The 18519-nt window shown below is 33.1% G+C and overlaps 1 protein-coding gene across 3 annotated transcripts in view; it reads left to right on the top strand.

Annotated features, from left to right (window-relative positions):
- LOC119642976 (phospholipid-transporting ATPase ID) overlaps positions 1-18013 on the top strand; it is a 70667-nt gene extending 52654 nt beyond the window's left edge. Inside the window, exons 5-21 of one of the 3 annotated variants that reach the window (XM_038042321.1) lie at positions 77-520; positions 606-689; positions 2652-2786; positions 2890-3138; positions 8766-9056; positions 9147-9320; positions 9423-9699; positions 9789-9941; positions 10043-10193; positions 13446-13592; positions 14561-14712; positions 14774-14997; positions 15117-15342; positions 15425-15528; positions 15628-15882; positions 17293-17412; positions 17489-18013. In XM_038042321.1, coding sequence (XP_037898249.1) covers positions 77-520; positions 606-689; positions 2652-2786; positions 2890-3138; positions 8766-9056; positions 9147-9320; positions 9423-9699; positions 9789-9941; positions 10043-10193; positions 13446-13592; positions 14561-14712; positions 14774-14997; positions 15117-15342; positions 15425-15528; positions 15628-15882; positions 17293-17412; positions 17489-17782 — 3480 coding nt within the window. In that variant the 3' untranslated portion in view covers positions 17783-18013. The remainder of the gene's footprint in view (positions 1-76; positions 521-605; positions 690-2651; positions 2787-2889; positions 3139-8765; positions 9057-9146; positions 9321-9422; positions 9700-9788; positions 9942-10042; positions 10194-13445; positions 13593-14560; positions 14713-14773; positions 14998-15116; positions 15343-15424; positions 15529-15627; positions 15883-17292; positions 17413-17488) is intronic. The other 2 variants (XM_038042331.1, XM_038042313.1) reach the window with 2 other exon arrangements.
- Positions 18014-18519: the final 506 nt, after the last annotated feature.

Here is an 18519-nt window from a genome sequence, read left to right as displayed (position 1 = left end):
ATTTATTTATTTATTAAAAAAATACTTTTATCATAAAACGAGATAACAACATTGTAATTATTTATAAAATTTTTAGGTGGGCGATGTGATACGTTTAGATAATAATCAGTTCGTGGCAGCCGATATTTTATTACTAAGTACCTCAGAACCGAATGGTTTGTGTTTTATCGAAACTGCCGAATTGGATGGCGAAACGAATCTGAAATGTAAGCAATGCCTTACAGAAACCATTGAATTGGGTCAACGTCATGATCTGTTGTGGAATTTCAATGGCGAGATTATATGCGAGAAGCCAAATAATCTCTTAAATAAATTTGAAGGCACCCTGATTTGGCGGAATCAAAGATTTGCTTTAGATAATGAAAAAATTCTATTAAGAGGCTGTGTACTGCGTAACACGCAATGGTGTTATGGTATGGTAATCTTTGCCGGCAAAGATACCAAATTAATGCAAAATTCGGGTAAAACACAATTCAAGAGTACCGGCGTGGATAGACTGTTAAATTTTATCATAATTGGGGTAAGGCTTATCGCATTAAATATATTATGCTTTTCTCTGATTTATTATTAAAAATTATTAAAATAATTTTTCTGTTTTTTAACAGATCGTTTTATTTTTGTTATCGATTTGCGCATTCTTTACCATTGCCTGTGCTTTATGGGAAGGAGTGATCGGTCAATATTTTCAGGTAATACTTTTCATATTTGAATTTTCATTTCATTTTCACACTCACAATCGAAAAGGGCCGCAAATTCATTGCGTTCCCTTGTTCTTCTTACTTGTCTTGCGATAAAAAGATGAAATTGCGCATATTAAGTAAGAACTTTCCGATACGGAATCCCACGATACGAAGCGATCATTTCAAAGCATTAATTTATTACATAACCTTATCATCTAAATGCTAATATCGATCCAAAATTTGATTTAGTTATTTAATCTCCATTTTATCACACTTTCTTTTGTAATGAATTATGCCGCGATATTAGTGTCAGTCACCTATGGAAATCGTCGAAATAATTCAAATCCTATATCCTTTTTGTTCAGCTTAATTCATTCATTCATTCATCCAAAATAGATATATATAAACATAAAATATTGCACATACAGGCCCCATACATTACGAGTTTGCGTTAATTTTGATTACCACTTTTCGCTTGAAAAAAGCATTTATTGAGAAAAATAGGTACGAAATACTGAGCAAGTGGTAATCAGAAGGCGCTATGTCTGATGAGTTCGCTGCGAATGCCAGAAGTTCTCCTTCGAGCTGCATCAGTTGCAGTGGGCAACGATTTCAACAAATGGCCACAATGGTATTTTCAGTGAATTTCTAAGCTAGCCGCCTGTGTGTGTGTACAAGTGCGGATGCATGCAACACCCGCAAAGATTCGAGATAGATCCACCTCATATTATACCGAACGATTCAGAATAGATTTTTGTATCGATCTAAGCTTGTCTGTCCATCTGTCCGTTTCATTTCCTAATATTCACCCTATAGATCGCAAATTTGTGCGATATTTTAATGAAATACAGGTTACATCGATCTTTTTTGGCCCAAGGAAGAACGCCGATGGGACATGATCCAGATCGGATCACGTTCCCTATAACACCTTATTTTGAAAAATCGCTCTATGGATAACTGTATTAAGCAAAGTACTGTAGGGTATTTAATGATAGGCCATAGCCTACAAAAACGTAGTTGCTTGCTTTTAAGTGTTAATTGTTAATTTAACGTAAAGTTGAAAAAATTTTTTGGAAATGTTATATCGAATATGAAATAATCGAAAAGGTTAGGTTTAATGTTCAATCGAGCTTTATCTATCGCAACTTATGCTAGCAAGATTATTGGCAAACAGTGCAAAGGACTATTTGCGATTATTATGTGCTTAAATGAACCGATGGGTATAAAACAGGTCGCTCTATCCACCTACGCTTGTATGCATTCTTGTATTTTTCTTACAGTCACATATACAATTTCTTGCAATTCAGCTTAAACTTAGGTATAAAATATCAACAAACCCATTATATATAGTTCAGAAAGTTTGTGAATTCATGCAATTTGGAATTATTGTCTTGCTAAACCTCGAAAATTTTTGTACATGTTCAGTTGGCCCGTTAACTGTGTATGATGATGAATGTATAGGTCGCGAAGAAAATACAAAACTTTGCGTTATAATGAACGTTATGATCCATCCATACATCGTTGTGAGATTTTGAAAGTGTATTTGTTATAATCATGTATTTGAGAATGTGTGTCTGTCATTCTGTCAAATTATTCCATTCTCACACTATTTAATCTCTCGAGTATATTCGTCATAGCGATACTTTTTCGTATAACCTGTAGAGAGATCGACACAATTGACTGGCTATTATGGCTTGGTTTAACTATCGGTGAGCGTCAGTGACACAATAATAATCGTGTCATCCTTAAATACACATCAAAATTATATATTTTTGTACATTTTTTAGTATTTTTAAAGTTTGCAATCAGAGAGTTTTGAGTCCTCCAAATTGCAAAAATTAAAAAAAAATTGAAAAATGTCTCAAATGTTCTTGACTTGACTGCTTTAAATAAGTTCGTATCTAGTTTGATTATAATGTATATATGTATTTATTAATTTTTTTTTTTTTTTTTTTTTTGTTTAATTTGTAGGTTTATTTACCCTGGGAGAATATAATACCAAAAAATGTAATGCAAGGTGCTACAGTGATAGGCTTTCTAGTTTTCTTTTCTTATGCTATTGTGTTGAATACTGTTGTGCCAATATCACTCTACGTTTCAGTAGAGGTAAGAGAATTATATAACATATTTTTTTCGTTTTTTTTTTTTTTTTTTTTTTTTTTTTGTTTTATATTTTGCTTCTAATGATGATATAATGGAAATTTTACAGGTTATACGTTTCGTTCAATCCTTCTTGATTAACTGGGATGAGGAAATGTACTACGAACCCACAAAAACACATGCCAAAGCTCGTACCACTACATTAAATGAAGAACTTGGCCAAATTCAATATATATTCTCGGATAAGACCGGTACTTTAACTCAAAATATTATGACATTTAATAAATGCAGTATTAATGGTCGTACCTATGGCGATGTTATTGATTTGCGTACCGGTGAGGTTATCGAGATAACTGATGTAAGTTGAAAAAAAAAAAAAAAAAAAAAAAAAAAAAAAAAATAGCATAATATATTTTAAACTAATAACCACAAGTTAATGCTTCTGAAGTTTCTGGTTCTGAAAGTTAAAAGCAAACGAATTCTTAAATGCATTAATAATAAAATCTTACCTCATATAAAATGATTTTTAACATACGTTGCGCTTCAAATATAAATAATAATTAAATATATACGAAACTATATACGATTTTTTTGCATACTTATATATTTACATATATGTAAACATCTATGAAATTCTTAATTTGGTATGACTTTTGGTTTTAAAGGTTTTTAAATCAATATTAAAAATAAAAGAAATCCTTTTTCTCTATTTTGTTTATTTTATCATTACTAACGTAACATTTTAACAATTTTTTTTTTTTTTTTACGAAAAAAAAAATAGGAAAAACCCCTGTTTTACACAAACTTTCGCATTCGTTCATAAAATTCTCTATGTTATGAATTTTTCTACAGATTCCGATAAATTCGATTATTATAGTGGTTCCGGTTAATGCTGCACCGTATGTTACATAAGCACGTTTATTATTTAGTTTCAACATTGTTTGTCATATTTCAGTCAAAAGTTTTCCAAGAGACAAGTAATCAATCGTCTTCTTAATCGTTATGAAAACTATGAAAAGACGTCTTTTCTTTTCTCTCTCTCTCTCTCTTTCTCCCTCTCTCCCTCTCTCCCTCTCTCTCTTTCTCTGTGTGTGTGTATGTGTGCGTAAGTATTCGCTGAGACTTATAAAGAAGATAGCAAATAAATACTTGGACCATTTATAATAAGACTTTTAAGATTGTTTTGAGTGTAATCTACATGTGTTGTTTGTTTTGTGACTCGTTAAACAATCAAAACAGCTGTTGTTGTGCGTCTTCTCTTTGCTTCAATTTCAGAAAACTTTTGACTACAATATGTAGAGATATGTTTCGCGCCTTTTGTTTCTTTGTGAGTGTGTGCATTTCGTTTCCTAAAATCTCAATCTCGATGTGTGCGTGTATATGCTCCACTAGTTTTAGGGAGTTAACTTGTTTTTAACTCATTACTCTCTCTCTCTCTCTCTATCTCTCTATCTCTCTCTCTCTCTCTCACTATCTCTATCTTTAATCCTTGATTTGATCGTTGTAGAAACAATGTCAATATAAAAAGAATAGCAACAACAATGGCACAACACCTCAAAATAAATTAGGTACGGAAGCAGCAACGATAATGCTGCATACGGCTGATGTACACTATCACATAAATGCAGAGTCTTCCAATTTGACAACGTCACCACCACCGCCGCCACCGCCGCCGCCGGAAATGGGGCCACCACCACCATCACCACCACCACCACCACCACCGCCTTCTTCACCCCTATTATTAGCAGGTATGAATAAAGGCAGCGATAGCGAGAGCACGAATACCACACCTATAACACCGCTATCTGGGAAAATAAATGAATTATATTTGAAACCACCGCCAATGAGTACCAAGCTGAACAATGCTTTGCCAGCTCTCCCGGATTTGGACGCGAGTATTCCATGCAATTCAAAATTAAAACGTGTCAAATATGCCGACAATTCCTATCCAAAGAATTGTGAGTCAACGCTTATTTGTAACAGAACGACTGTGGCTGTTAATGCCGAAGCGACTATTGCCACGGAGGTTTTTACTTGTAAGCCGAAGATACGAAGGCAAGCGTCAACGCTATCGAATAGCAGTGACAAAGTAATGATACTGGGTGAAGTAGTCAACGTAAATAGTTCAGTGATTTCAGTAAATCACTCGAAAATCAAAACAAAGCACTACAATCATCAAGAATTAGATCAAGAACACACTACAGCCGCATTCACTAATGCCAATCATATTAAAAAAAAACAACAACAACAACAACAACAGCAAACGGGCATAAGATACCAACAACAACAACAGTCGGCTTTGTATAATAATAATGGCTCAGCCATAAATACAGCCGTAGCCATAACCACGCTTGCACCCGCCACACCCTTATCTAAGGATAAAATCACTGTTGTTACACACTTGCAAAAATGTTCAAAAACGAATAATCATAACCACACTATCACCAACAATAATAAGAACAAGAATAAGAACAATAGCAATAGCAATAGCAATAGCCATACAAACGTTTTACGTACCGCAGGTTGTTCGAATTTTTGTGCACACTTTTGTTCTGCCTCTGTAAGCGAGGATAGCGAGTACAACAGCAAACACATTAGCAAAGATCGAGAGGCCTACTATGATAGCCATGAACTAATGACACCTACATTAGTTTGCACTAAAAAACTCAACGCTACGACAACAACAAATAGTTGCATTTATGATAATAATATAAATATATATGAATACATCACTACAGCTACAATAAGCACCACTAGCACTACTAGCACTACTAGCACCACCGCCATCGCCACCGCCAACGCCACCGTCACCGTCACAGCCACTACCACACCGAACAGTTGCTAAGAGAATACATGCTCGACCTTCACCTCGTCCACAACCGCCACCACCACCACCACCACTAATCCAAGCACTGCTCACAATTGGAATACTAGCCCTAAACGGAGAGTGCACGTATGCATGTGTTTTGTTGTTATTGCTGTTGTTTTCCATGCATCACACTCATCACCGTAAATCAGAAGCAAACTCTGTACTCTTTTTTTTTTTTTTTTCTTTCTCCTTACACAATTTTTGATTGTTTCTTTGTTTGTTTGTTTATTCGTTTATATCTAAATACATGTAAACATGTTTGTGAATTTTTTTGTTAAATAGATTAAAAAAAAAGAAAGAAAAAGGTTGATAGCCAGTCTTTGTTATGCACCTTTGTTACACGATTTTCCAGAAATCTCACAATACTTTTACTTACAGTGTTTTCGCTAGTTTTTGTGTTATCTTTTAAGTTTGTATTAATGTTTGTTTTCAGCTTTTTATCGTAAAATTGCTATTTTATAGCGCATAGGTATAGCAATTTAATAATGCAACAACAATAACAATAATAATGCAAGAAACATAATATGCTAAGCAATTTCTAGAATTGCTTTACAAAAAAAATATTGGTAAACGAACGTAGAGCTGCTTGACCCGAAAATGCCATTTTCAAATTAATTGTTGCCTCTAATCAACTCTAATATCATTTTAAATCGGATCAAACGAAAAATTCATTCATTCATTCATTATATCCATGTGCAGAATCTATTCATTTTGTCGGGGTATTTGCAACATTCAGAAGGAATAGTTAGAGACCATACAAAGTATAGGATATAGATAAGTATTACCGTTACGCATGTTCGTCCATCCATCTATGTCATGTGTGTGATAAATATTTGCTTAGTCGCAAAAATGCAACTATTCCTTTTAAATTTTGACCTAAAAGCCATTCCTACAACGCAACATAAATTAATGAAGAAACTATATATTTCCAAAACCAAATAATAATGAGCTTATTACTCATGGACACATGCACAAATATCAAGAGCAATGTTATCCTATAGGTTATGTACTTTAAGGCCATATTCAGTTGGTGCGGATGTCCACAATGTCCGGATGAACTTGAATCGATCTAAGTTTGTCTACCCCTCTTGTTTGCTGAGATACTTTGATGAAATTCAATAGGCCAACAAACAAACGAACAAACATAGGCTACTTGGACTAAAACGTTCGCGATTGATTTCAATCGAATCGCTTTCTCCGCCATTTAAAGCATTTAAAGCATTTAAAGCATAATTTATATGAATGATTGTAATAATACGTTAACTGTATACAACGAATATACCCATTGTGATCCGTCCATCTGTCCTTGTCGGATTTTATCACTATAAATTATACTCAACTCGTTCCATAACAACCGAATTTTATATTACGCATATTCTGCGTTCAACGAGTTTACGACAGAGGTCGACACAGTTAAGTGGTTAAGCGAAATGGTGTACGGTATTTAATAGATAGGCCTTGCCCTAATAGATTGTTTACACTTGTTGTGTCATCTATAGGCGATCATTTTACAAATACCTGAGCAAAAAAATCGACAATGGCCATCCAGTATCATAGAGTATTGAACTGTAATTTGTTTCCTTTGTTCATCTTGAAGAATGGTAGTGGATATGAAAGATTCGACCACGTTCGTTTATAACTTTTTTATTTCGATTAATATTAAAAGTTTCAATCGCATCGGCTGCTTGCCGATTCAACCTATTCTTCGTTATTATCTCGTCAAAATGCATTTTTCATTTCGTTCCTGCATAAGCAAGCTATAAGTAACGGAACGTTAACCCCCTTAAAAACATTATGCTAAAGCATAGTCAAGCAAAGACAAGTGAAATCTTTCAAGTTTTTGTGTTTTGTGTTATTCTCTGTCATCTTAAACAAACGCACATAATAACTAGGCGCGAGAATGTCAATTAAAATGCTGAAATTATTATGAGATTTTGTTTGGTAGCGTCCTTCGGACCAAAAATATTATTCAAGAATCCTTTTACGGCCCAAATTGAAGGCAGGCAAAGTTCTGCAAATTCGTCAAAAGACTCGTAACTGCCATAACTCGTAACCCATATTGTATTGTGTTTCGAATTTTCATAGAACTCATCGCTCATTAAGCGGAATGATTATAATGACCTTAATAATTGAATTGACGTTAGTGCATGCAAGCAAAATTAAAAAAAAAAAAATGAAAAGAAATGTTGTCTTTCAATGTTGTTCATTTTATACAAATCTATACAAAACGAAATGAAATTTGAATCTCTGATGAAATGAGCGGAAAAAGAATAAATTAAAGAGACAAAAGCAATCAGTCTAGAACGATATAATAACAATCTGTCCGTCCATTCTGCACACTTGCATAGTCAAAGTGATGCGTATTAATGTTGAAAGCAACAAAAAATTTTCACCCATTTTTAGGACAAAATTCCAAATGAAATGAAATTTACCCTGCTCACCTACCTACCTGAATGGCTAATATCATTCATGACAAGCATAATTTGGAAAGTTGTTTCTTTTTTTTTTTTTTTTTTGCATTGAAAAGTCTACTTGGAGTATGGAGTTTAGAGCAGATAGTCTTTTACAAACAAGTGTGTTTACGCTTCTTTATTATTATGTTTATAATGAACGTATGTAACATTTAAACCGCCTATTACAATATTCATAATTGGCAAAACACTATCTGAGGTGATGGTGATGCGATGCGTAAGATTCGTTTTAATGTCCAATTATTTTCAATATTTTATAAACGCTTTGGTATTTCTTGGTCGCTGCTTATCTACTTATCTACTTACATATATTAATATATGCTATACATTCTTTTTCACATACATATACATAATTATTAATGATTAATAATTAATTTACACGTAATTAGAATTTAACATTTTAAAGTCATGCTATTAACATGCTATTCATTCAACTAACATCTTAATAATACTAAACATATCCTTCTTATATATAGTTAAGCGCAGTTCTTCTCTCAATTTTTGTCGCTCTCAAGCTCTCTCTCTCTCTCTTTACCCCATTTAAAAAAAAAAAAAAAAAACTTTTCGGCTTAGCTGAGTATAAAAACCAAGTTGTTAATGCTTTTCTTATCTAAATTTCTTACATTTTTATCTCTTTCAATGAAGACTTTAGAGCGTGTGGATTTTTCAGCGAATCCCGAGTTTGAACCGGAATTCCGTTGGTATGATAAGACTCTCTTGGATGCGGTGCGTTCCGATGAAAAAAATTCGCATAATTTTTTTCGCTTATTGGCCTTATGCCATACGGTAATGCCAGAGTATGTAGATGGACGCTTAGAATATCAGGCTCAAAGTCCCGATGAGTCAGCTTTGGTATCAGCGGCGAGAAATTTTGGTTTTGTTTTCCGTTCTCGAACACCAAACAGTATTACTATTGAAGTGATGGGTAGAACAGAGGTAATGTTCTCTTCATTTTATTAGTCTCGAAATAATTTTTACTTCAATTTATTCAATTAAAAGAAAAATAAATAAAATGAATTCTTTTAGGAATATGAACTGTTGCACATTTTGGATTTTAATAATGTACGAAAACGAATGTCGGTGATATTACGGCAAGCTGATCGCATTATATTATATTGTAAGGGTGCTGACAGTGTGATTTACGATAGGTTAAGTTCTAGTCAAACTGAAGTAAAGTCACGTACTCAGGACCATTTGAACGTATGTATGATGAATATTCGTCATAAATTTGCATTTAATTTTTTTTTTTTTTTTTGACTAACTAATGTTAACTATGCTCTTTAAAAATGACAAAAACAAAAGAAATTCGCTGGCGAAGGTTTACGAACGTTAGTTTTGGCGGAAAGAATTTTAACATTAGAATTCTACGAGTCATGGTGTGGACGGCACTTCGAAGTCTCGACATCGCTCGACAACCGTGAAGAAAAACTGAATGCCCTTTATGAAGAAGTGGAAAGCGAGCTGGCATTAATTGGTGTGACTGCCATTGAAGACAAACTGCAAGATGGCGTACCTCAAACTATAGCTAATCTGCAAATGGCTGGCATTAAAATATGGGTTCTCACCGGCGATAAGCAAGGTTATTTATTTATAGGAAATGTCGCCTTTTTTTTTTTTTTTTTGTAATTTTCTTTCATCATCAATTTTACAATTCATATCGTTCTGCAGAGACCGCCATTAATATTGGTTATTCATGTCAATTACTTACCGACGATTTGGCCGATGTTTTTATTGTTGATGGTACTACCCTGTATGAGGTCGACTTGCAATTAAAGCACTTCAGAGAATCGATACGAATAGTTAATCGTTTCAGGCCATCACGTAAGTAATTTATTTATTTATTTTTTTTTTTGTTTGTTTGTTTTCTTTTTTTAGCATCATTCGCCTTTTTAACGAGATTTTATTGTTTCTTTCGATCACAGATTACGACCGTCCATCGCTTAGTTTGAATGGAACTAGATATAGTTCGGAAGGTCCGTCTTTGCTGTCTACATCACCGCCGGCAGTTTCAGTTGTTACCTTTAGGTGGGCTGATGATGACACTAATAAACGTAATAAGGGCGAACCAGACAGGTAGAGGGAAACAATATCATCACTTCTTACCAGATAATTCTTAGAAAATAGATTTAAATGAAAACAAAAAAAAAAAAAAAAAAATCTTTAACTTAAAAACCTCTCTAATACTTTCAAAATCTTCCTCCTTTTTTTAATTTTTTTTTTTGTTTTTTTATGAAATTTTTTGTTGGTAAATAATTGCTAGAAATGTATTTTAAAAGAAGGGCCTAGAATTTTAATTGTATTCTCCATTCAATTATACTTTTATTTTTAATCGTTTCACACATTTAAACATGACGCAAAGTATCCAATTTGATTAGTATTAGTGTATGGTAAACTTTGTAGGAAACTTACTTTTTTTTTATTATAGCAAAAATATTTACGATATCATCTTTATAGAAAGAAATCGTATTCTCGTATACTCAGACCAAACCCTTTGCACTTTTCCGTTGCCTTTTAACAAGTGCCGTTTACGACAGAGAAAAAGGGAAAAAAGGGGGAAAAAAACCAAATCTCGGAAGATGCACGATTTTTAACTTTGTCAAAACGTTTGCAGCGCTCAGAAGGATGCTTCAGACAGCCTGCCCAGACAACAAATATTATTCTAAGCAGCATCAAATTCTGAATCGATTTTAACATTTCCGTCCCGCCGCCGCCTATCTCTCTATGGAATTTTTGTTGTAAACATTCGTCTGGCCGCAAAAATGACGCTATCATCTTCAAAGTTGGGTAGAAACAATGCAAGTTCTTGCACGCAAGTTGATATGAAAAATGGATCAAATCAGTGAAAGGATTCAGTCTACTATGTAAACTGAGAACACTTTCAAGAGGTATAAAAATTACTTTTTCACCCATTACTCCTAAGCTACAGCAGATAAATCTGCAAAAATTTGAACGTGCCTTCTAGGACCGATACTATAGTACTATAATAATACAAATATCGAAAAAATTGATCATATCTACTCAATATACTAAATACTACTATATATTATAGTGTATCACAATATAATTTCCTGCTTCAATACCTTTGTGACGCCTGAAGCAAGCTTCAGAAAGCCCATAAAATATATAAAATCCTGGCGAGTTTCAAGCGTGTCCGTCGATTAATCTGTCCATCTGTCCGTCTACGCAACCATATATCTATAGTATCTGTGGTAAACATTCTCCCGTTCGCAATGACGAAAATATTGTTTACAAATTTGCAAAAGAAAGTGTCCTTTGACCGATTACTATATAATATATTATATAATATATTATATAATTTTCTTAATGAGGCCATCAAGAGCATACCCCATAAGCCCTAATAAGCATTTAAACTACATTTCGAAATTAATATATGCTATAGAATCAAAAGTCTTGATAAAGCAGAAATGTTGAAACACGCAATTCTTTCACGAGATTCTTTCAAAATGAATGATGGCATTGAATGTCTTCATTACATCCTACACCACCTTGTTTTACAAGGGTATATTAAGTTTGTGCACATGTATGCAACGGCCAGAAGGACTAGAAACAAGTCCACCTTTTATTATACCAATCGATTCGGAATCACATTTTGCATCGGTATAAACCTTTTGGCTGTCCGTCTGTCTTATTTTCTAGTGTCCAATCTACACGCCGCAAGTTTTGAGATATTCTCATGAAATTTGACACCGAACTGCTTTGACCACCCGCCGCGAAACGAATGCTGTTGAAAATGGTTCGGGTCGCACCATTATATATATGTTATAGTACATCTAGTTGTTGTTTGTATTTTAGCTTCGTTCAAGCAAGAATGCGTAAAGTTTTACTGTTCAACCGTGTATTTTACGGCTGGAGGAACGAACAGCAAAAAATGTGTGATTGATACGGAATTTTCAAATATCCCGCCTATCCCCCATGGCTTATGCTATACACGTTCTTGTTCATTCCAAATAGAACGACAAAATTTAGCACGCCGTTATGTATTATGAGCCCATTACACCGCAACAAAGACATATCAATCGGCGGCCACAACGTCCATTGCCAAATAATTTGACTAAATTTCCTTTTTATTTGTTCGTGATGGAGGAACGAAAGCTTGATGTAAAGTGAATGCAATTCTCATTTCTCCTCTTAATATGTAGATATTTAAGAAATGTTGTGAAAATCGCTTCTAGGAGGCACTCTGAATGTAAAGTGTATAACGAGATGTTGCCCCTTTGATATTTCGGAAGATCCTCAAATCTCTTTCAAAAACTTTCAAAAACTAGTAAAGGTATTTTAATGGCCTTCTGTTTGTTTATTGAAATCATGCTAATTAAATTGGATATCTTACGCGTTCGTGCGCCTCTATGACTTGATTTGTAATAATTATTGTGGTAAATAACACAAAATGTTTTCTATTTTTTTTTTTTTATTCTTTGGTTGGCTTAATTTCCAATTTTCTCGCTTCTATTTAATTAGTTTAATCACTTTCTTTGAATCACTGTAAGAAAGATACATAGAAACAGATCGAGAGAGAGAGAGAAATAAAGAAAGAAAGAAAGAAAGAAAGAAAGAGAGGGAAAAAGAGAAATCCATATAATTTTTATAAAATTAATTGATCATTCAGTTGTGATGCAGAGGATGATTCTTCCCCCTCTATTGGTACTTGTTTCGCCCGTAATGTAATCAATTTAAAATAATTTTTTTTATATTATATAATTTTGTTATTTTGTTCTTTTTTTTTTTTTTACATACATTATACTTATCTGTACATATTGCGTTTTTGGTTGTTGTTATTGTTGTTGTTTTATTAAAACTCATTTCTCAAGCAATAGCGTCAATAGTTTGTAAACATTTATTCGTATTTTAACATTATGCATTCACTAAAAAAAAAAATCATATATATGAAAACATGTAGTCGCTATGTGCTTTACATTTCAATGGTTTTCCTCTGTTTAACAAAAGTAAAAAAAAACACCTTATAATGTGACTGAAGAGCTTAGTTTTCCATATATGTGTTTATCTGTAAAAGCAATTTTTTTTTCGTGTTTTTATCATTAAAGGTTATTAATAATTAAATTTTTTTATTTTTTTTTTTGATTAACTCTTCTATAGAAGGCTTTCGTAATTCATTTAATTTTCTTTTCCATCTTTTGTTTCACTATCTTGTGCGTTTGTCTTGTGCTGCTTATCACTCATTTTTTCATTGTTTTCCCAGTTTGTCCTTTTTGTTTTTTTTTTTTTTTTTTTCTGTGTTAATGCTTTTATTAATTTTTCAATTTTATTATAATATCTTTCAAATTATATTCTATTGTTTATTTAAAGTGCTGAAACCAGTGAATTGTATGATAATTTGGAGAAAGGCGGCAGTGCAACACGCGATCATGTCATAATTGATGATCATACCGGCTTTGCTATAGTCATTAATGGTCATTCATTGGTGCACTGTCTGTCACCTGAACTGGAAGCAAGGTTAGTCATTTTTTTTTTTTTTTTTTTATATTTATTGTCATGCAGGAGAGTGCGCGTCAGATACACTATAAGGTGTAACATGGAAAATTTAATAACTATCCAGCTTTCTATACCTAACACCATTTGCGATACAAGGGTATATTACAAGGGTATATAAGTATGTGCGGACAGCTGTAACACCCAAAAGGGCTTAGAGGTAGCCCCATATCGGTCCGTCTGTCTTCTGTTTGTCTTCCATTCTTGTCTTTTAAGTTCAAGCTACAAATTTTTGAGATATTTTGACGAAATTTGGTGGACAGTCGTGCTTTGATACCGAATCGAGTGATATAACAAAAGATGGGGCTAGTTTAAGCACTCCTACGTCTTACATATGTTCGCACAAACTTAATGAAACCTTGGTGTAGGGTATAATAATATTCAAGCTTTCGCAATAGTAGCTGGTGATCGATAGCTTTAGAAAAATCAATCGTTACAAGAAAAGTCAACTCCCCTTGTCGTGCCTCAAGCGAATGCCCTCTAACACTGTAAGCATTATCGTGTTACAGTTATCCGCAGGTTCGTACCCCGATTGATTAGTACAAAGTAAATTCTTCCTGTACAAATATGGTCTAATCTAATCAGTTATTAACAGTTCGATAATTTTCGATAGAACAGGAAGGATACTAATTGAACGAAAATCGTCAAGAGGAACTGACGATGACCTTTCCCCGACAGAAGTAATTATCGCTTCTTTCCATTTTTAAAAAAAAAAAATGAAAAGGTTGTTAAAACATGGGTAAAAAAGGTGAACTTATAATGGGAACAATTAGTTTTACAATTTTGATGCTGATATTGCCAAGAGGGCCAAACGCATTACTTTTATTCGTTTTCTTTATATCATATAAACTGGTCGGGGTATTTAATAATTATCAAATGACTAAAATTTATTTTAAAATTATATACAATTTTTTGTTTTCACTTTTTAAAAGGTTTCTAGATATAGCTTCACAGTGTAGAGCGGTGATATGTTGTCGCGTTACGCCGCTGCAGAAGGCTTTGGTTGTGGAATTAATTAAACGTGCCAAGAATGCGGTCACCTTAGCTATAGGTGATGGTGCCAATGATGTTTCTATGATAAAAGGTTAGCATATATATATATATATATATATATATCATCTACTTATACACCCATATATATTTAGCTGCCCATATTGGCGTAGGCATATCCGGCCAGGAAGGTTTGCAGGCGGTCTTGGCAAGCGATTATTCGATAGCGCAATTTCGTTATTTGGAAAGGTTGCTATTGGTGCATGGTCGTTGGTCTTACTATCGCATGTGCAAATTCCTGCGTTATTTTTTCTATAAAAACTTTGCATTTACTTTGTGTCATTGCTGGTATTCAGTGTTTTGTGGCTTTAGCGCACAGGTGAGTTCTTCGTTCTCACTAAAAATATATTCACTCAATTTAAATCTTTTATATATATATATATATATATATATATATTTTTTTATATTTTTTTTTATTTTTTTTTTATTTTTTAACAGACTGTCTTTGATCCCATGTTTATTTCGGTTTATAATTTATTTTACACATCTTTGCCGGTCTTGGCACTGGGCGTTTTCGAGCAAGATGTCTCCGACAAGCATAGTTTGGAGTTCCCTAAACTCTATACGCCTGGCTTAAAAAATCAATTATTCAACATAAAAGAGTTTGTGTACAGTGTATTGCATGGTGCTTTTAGTTCTTTAATATTATTTTTAATACCTTATGGTGGGTTAATTATATCTTACTTATTATGTTAAAAGTATATAAATAAATTAATTATGGGTAATTGTCTTTTAAAATATTTTAGGTACTTATCACAAAGGCGTCTCGCCGAATGGTTTAATTTTAAGTGATCACATGACATTGGGGGCAGTTGTAGCCACCATACTAATTATTGATAATACAGCACAGGTGAGACAGGCAGACTTCTTTCACTGAAAAACTACAATTTTTTTTTTTTTTTTTTTTGTGTATATATATATATTTTTTTTTTTTCTTTCTTCCCTTTAGATAGCTTTATATACCTCGTATTGGACAATTTTTAATCATATAACCATTTGGGGAAGTTTAATTTGGTATTTCGTTTTGGATTATTTCTATAATTATGTAGTAGGCGGGCCTTATGTCGGCTCGCTTTCTATGGCTATGAAGGATCTCACATTTTGGGCTACCATGTTTATAACGGTAGTAGTGATAATGATACCAGTGTTGGCCTATAAATTCTATCTCATTGATAAACACCCGAGTCTAGCTGATAAGGTAAAAGTAAGAACGCTAATATCCTTTCTGCAGGCACCGTAATTGCTCCTAATTTTTGCCATCCTATCAATTAAAAGTTTGCAAAACATTACAGTTTAAAAGGCATTTATTCCGATTGTAATTAAAAAGCGAGAAAAAAAAAAAAACAAACAAATATTTTAAATATCCCAAGATTTCAATAGAAAGGATCATAACTCTTGAAAAATCAAATGTTTATTGAAGCAAGTATGTTACTATAATCCCAGGAAGAAAAAAAACAAACAATTGGGAGAGATTAGCAATCAAGACAAATCAAATCTATCAAGCTAAGATCATGGATAGCGATAACATTGCTTATAGTTTTGGGAAGAATTGGTTTACACTGGAGGGGACGAGTATGCTCTATAATTGTTGAGACGACAGGAAAAACACATCAAACTTTTGTATTTTTGCAGTTCGTAAGATATTGGTTAACATGGCTAAGATGGTGACAAGTCGTTTCCTTTAACGTAACATTAGATGTTACCTGGTCATTTCTCGGGCCGCAAATCTTACTCAAATCTTAAACATAAATTTTGTGTAGTTTTTATTTTCTCTACAAAGGATGCAGAACGGGCGGGGGCCGATATCGAGTCACTATAGCGAATAGTTAGTTGACTGTAATCGAACGAATAGAGAAATTGCTGTCGAAGACGATCAATTGTCAAATAACGATCAAGTTTGCTCGATATTGACATCTATAAACCGGCCCCAGTTTACGTAACGAGTACCAAGATGCTCGATTAACGTCATAGTTCGGGTATAACAAGTAGAAAGCCTGAAGCAAACTGTGCAAATATGGAAATGGGAAAAATTCGATATTAAGTGCGGTCGATTCAAACAGTTACAGTTAACAGTGAGGTCTGACGTCGGGAATTGAATTTTTTTTTTTCAATTTGATTTTACGTAAAATGACTTTGTGTTTATCAAGAAAACTTGTACACATACCTCTGAGAGAAGTGCAATGGTTACGGGTTTGACTTTTATGAACGTAATAACAAAGCAAGTAACAGCACTATAAATAAATAGGTTATGGCCAATCATTAAATACCCTACGTCATCCTACAGATGGTATTCATATAAGGATTTTTTGTAAGTATGACTTTAGGTGGGAAGTTGTCGAGAGTCGGGTGTTCAACCCGAAACATTTTCGAAAGTACTTGTCGTTTGGACGGAGACACGTGGACATGCCAAATTGATTACAAGAACACAAGACGTATAGGATGACAGTCAAGCTTAGAGCAATTCAAAAAATGTTTCTAAATCGATAAAGAGAAAAAGTTAATATGTTTTCAATAAGAAAATTAGTTAAACAATTGGATTGAATGCCGTATTCCAAGCACATTTTTTATTTGGCATTGGAACTCTTCTAATCTATTCTATGCTATTCGTTTTCAGATACGCATGAAGAGACGTCTGGCCAGTTTAAAATCAAGGCATACCAGTAGCGTTATGAGAGCGCCTTCATCCCGTCGTTCGAGAAGATCATTACGTTCGGGTTACGCTTTTGCCCATCAGGTCAATTTTATAAATAATTTTCAAATGTCGATTCATTTGCAAATCTCTTTATCAATTTTAATTATTAATCCTATAGGAAGGTTTCGGTCGTCTTATCACATCTGGTAAAATTATGCGTAAACTGCCACAAGATTTTGCTTTCCCTTTGGGTTTGGGCGGTAAAAAGCCAACAACATCATCGTCCGTTGGTCAAACACTTGATAACAACAAAACCAATAACAATAATAGTACACGTGATAATAATAAGAATTCGCCTGATGGAGAATACGGTGCCACTGGTGATGGTCTTAATCAAGCGAAATCTTTAACGGACGAGGAAGAAAGAAGTCCCCGCGCTCCATGCCAAGACTTAGACACTATAAATCTTTAAAATCACAAAATAATACCAACAATCGAAACCCTACAATAACAACAACTACTTCAATGTTAAAAATAAAACCAAAAATATTTAAGTTACAAAATTGAACAGAAAAGAGAAGACATTAGAAAATATAGCGCTAAACATGTTAGACTTGAATTACGTTTAGTTATTTAGTTATTTAGGACTACAAACAAACAAACAAACAAACATAGATGAAAACACTTTCCACAAAAACAAGACAAAGCAAAACAAAACAGAACAAAAGAAAAAAAACAGAAAAAAGTAATAATAAATATCAGTTTTTGTATTCAATAAAAAAAAAAAAAAAAAAAAAAAAAAAAAAAAAATTTAAAGAAAGTGAATCAAATAGCTTTAATGAAAAAAGAAAAAAAAAAAAAAAGGAAAAAGAAAAAACAAAAAATGAGAAACACACAGAAATCAAAAAGTAAAACAAAGTTTTTTTTAAGGACATTTCCTAGTTTATAACTTTTTCTATTATTAATATATTTATTTATTAAAGGAAGTAAAAAAAACAAGAAAACAAAACACAAACATTGAAAACATACCAAATACACATACACGTAAACATAAACATACATCAAAATTTTTATTATTATTAATCAATAAATCACCTACAGCAGCAACAACTAAGTCAGTGTTTATGTGGATTTATATGTTTTTATGTATTTAAATCACATTATACATTAAATATACATTATAGAGTATACTGTATAGATTTAAGAAGA

Source organism: Glossina fuscipes, unplaced genomic scaffold (genome assembly GCF_014805625.2).
Source record: "Glossina fuscipes isolate IAEA_lab_2018 unplaced genomic scaffold, Yale_Gfus_2 0, whole genome shotgun sequence".
Taxonomy (NCBI): domain Eukaryota; kingdom Metazoa; phylum Arthropoda; class Insecta; order Diptera; family Glossinidae; genus Glossina; species Glossina fuscipes.
Note: the sequence above shows the minus strand (reverse complement) of the source record. Positions and strands in the feature narration are given on the sequence as shown.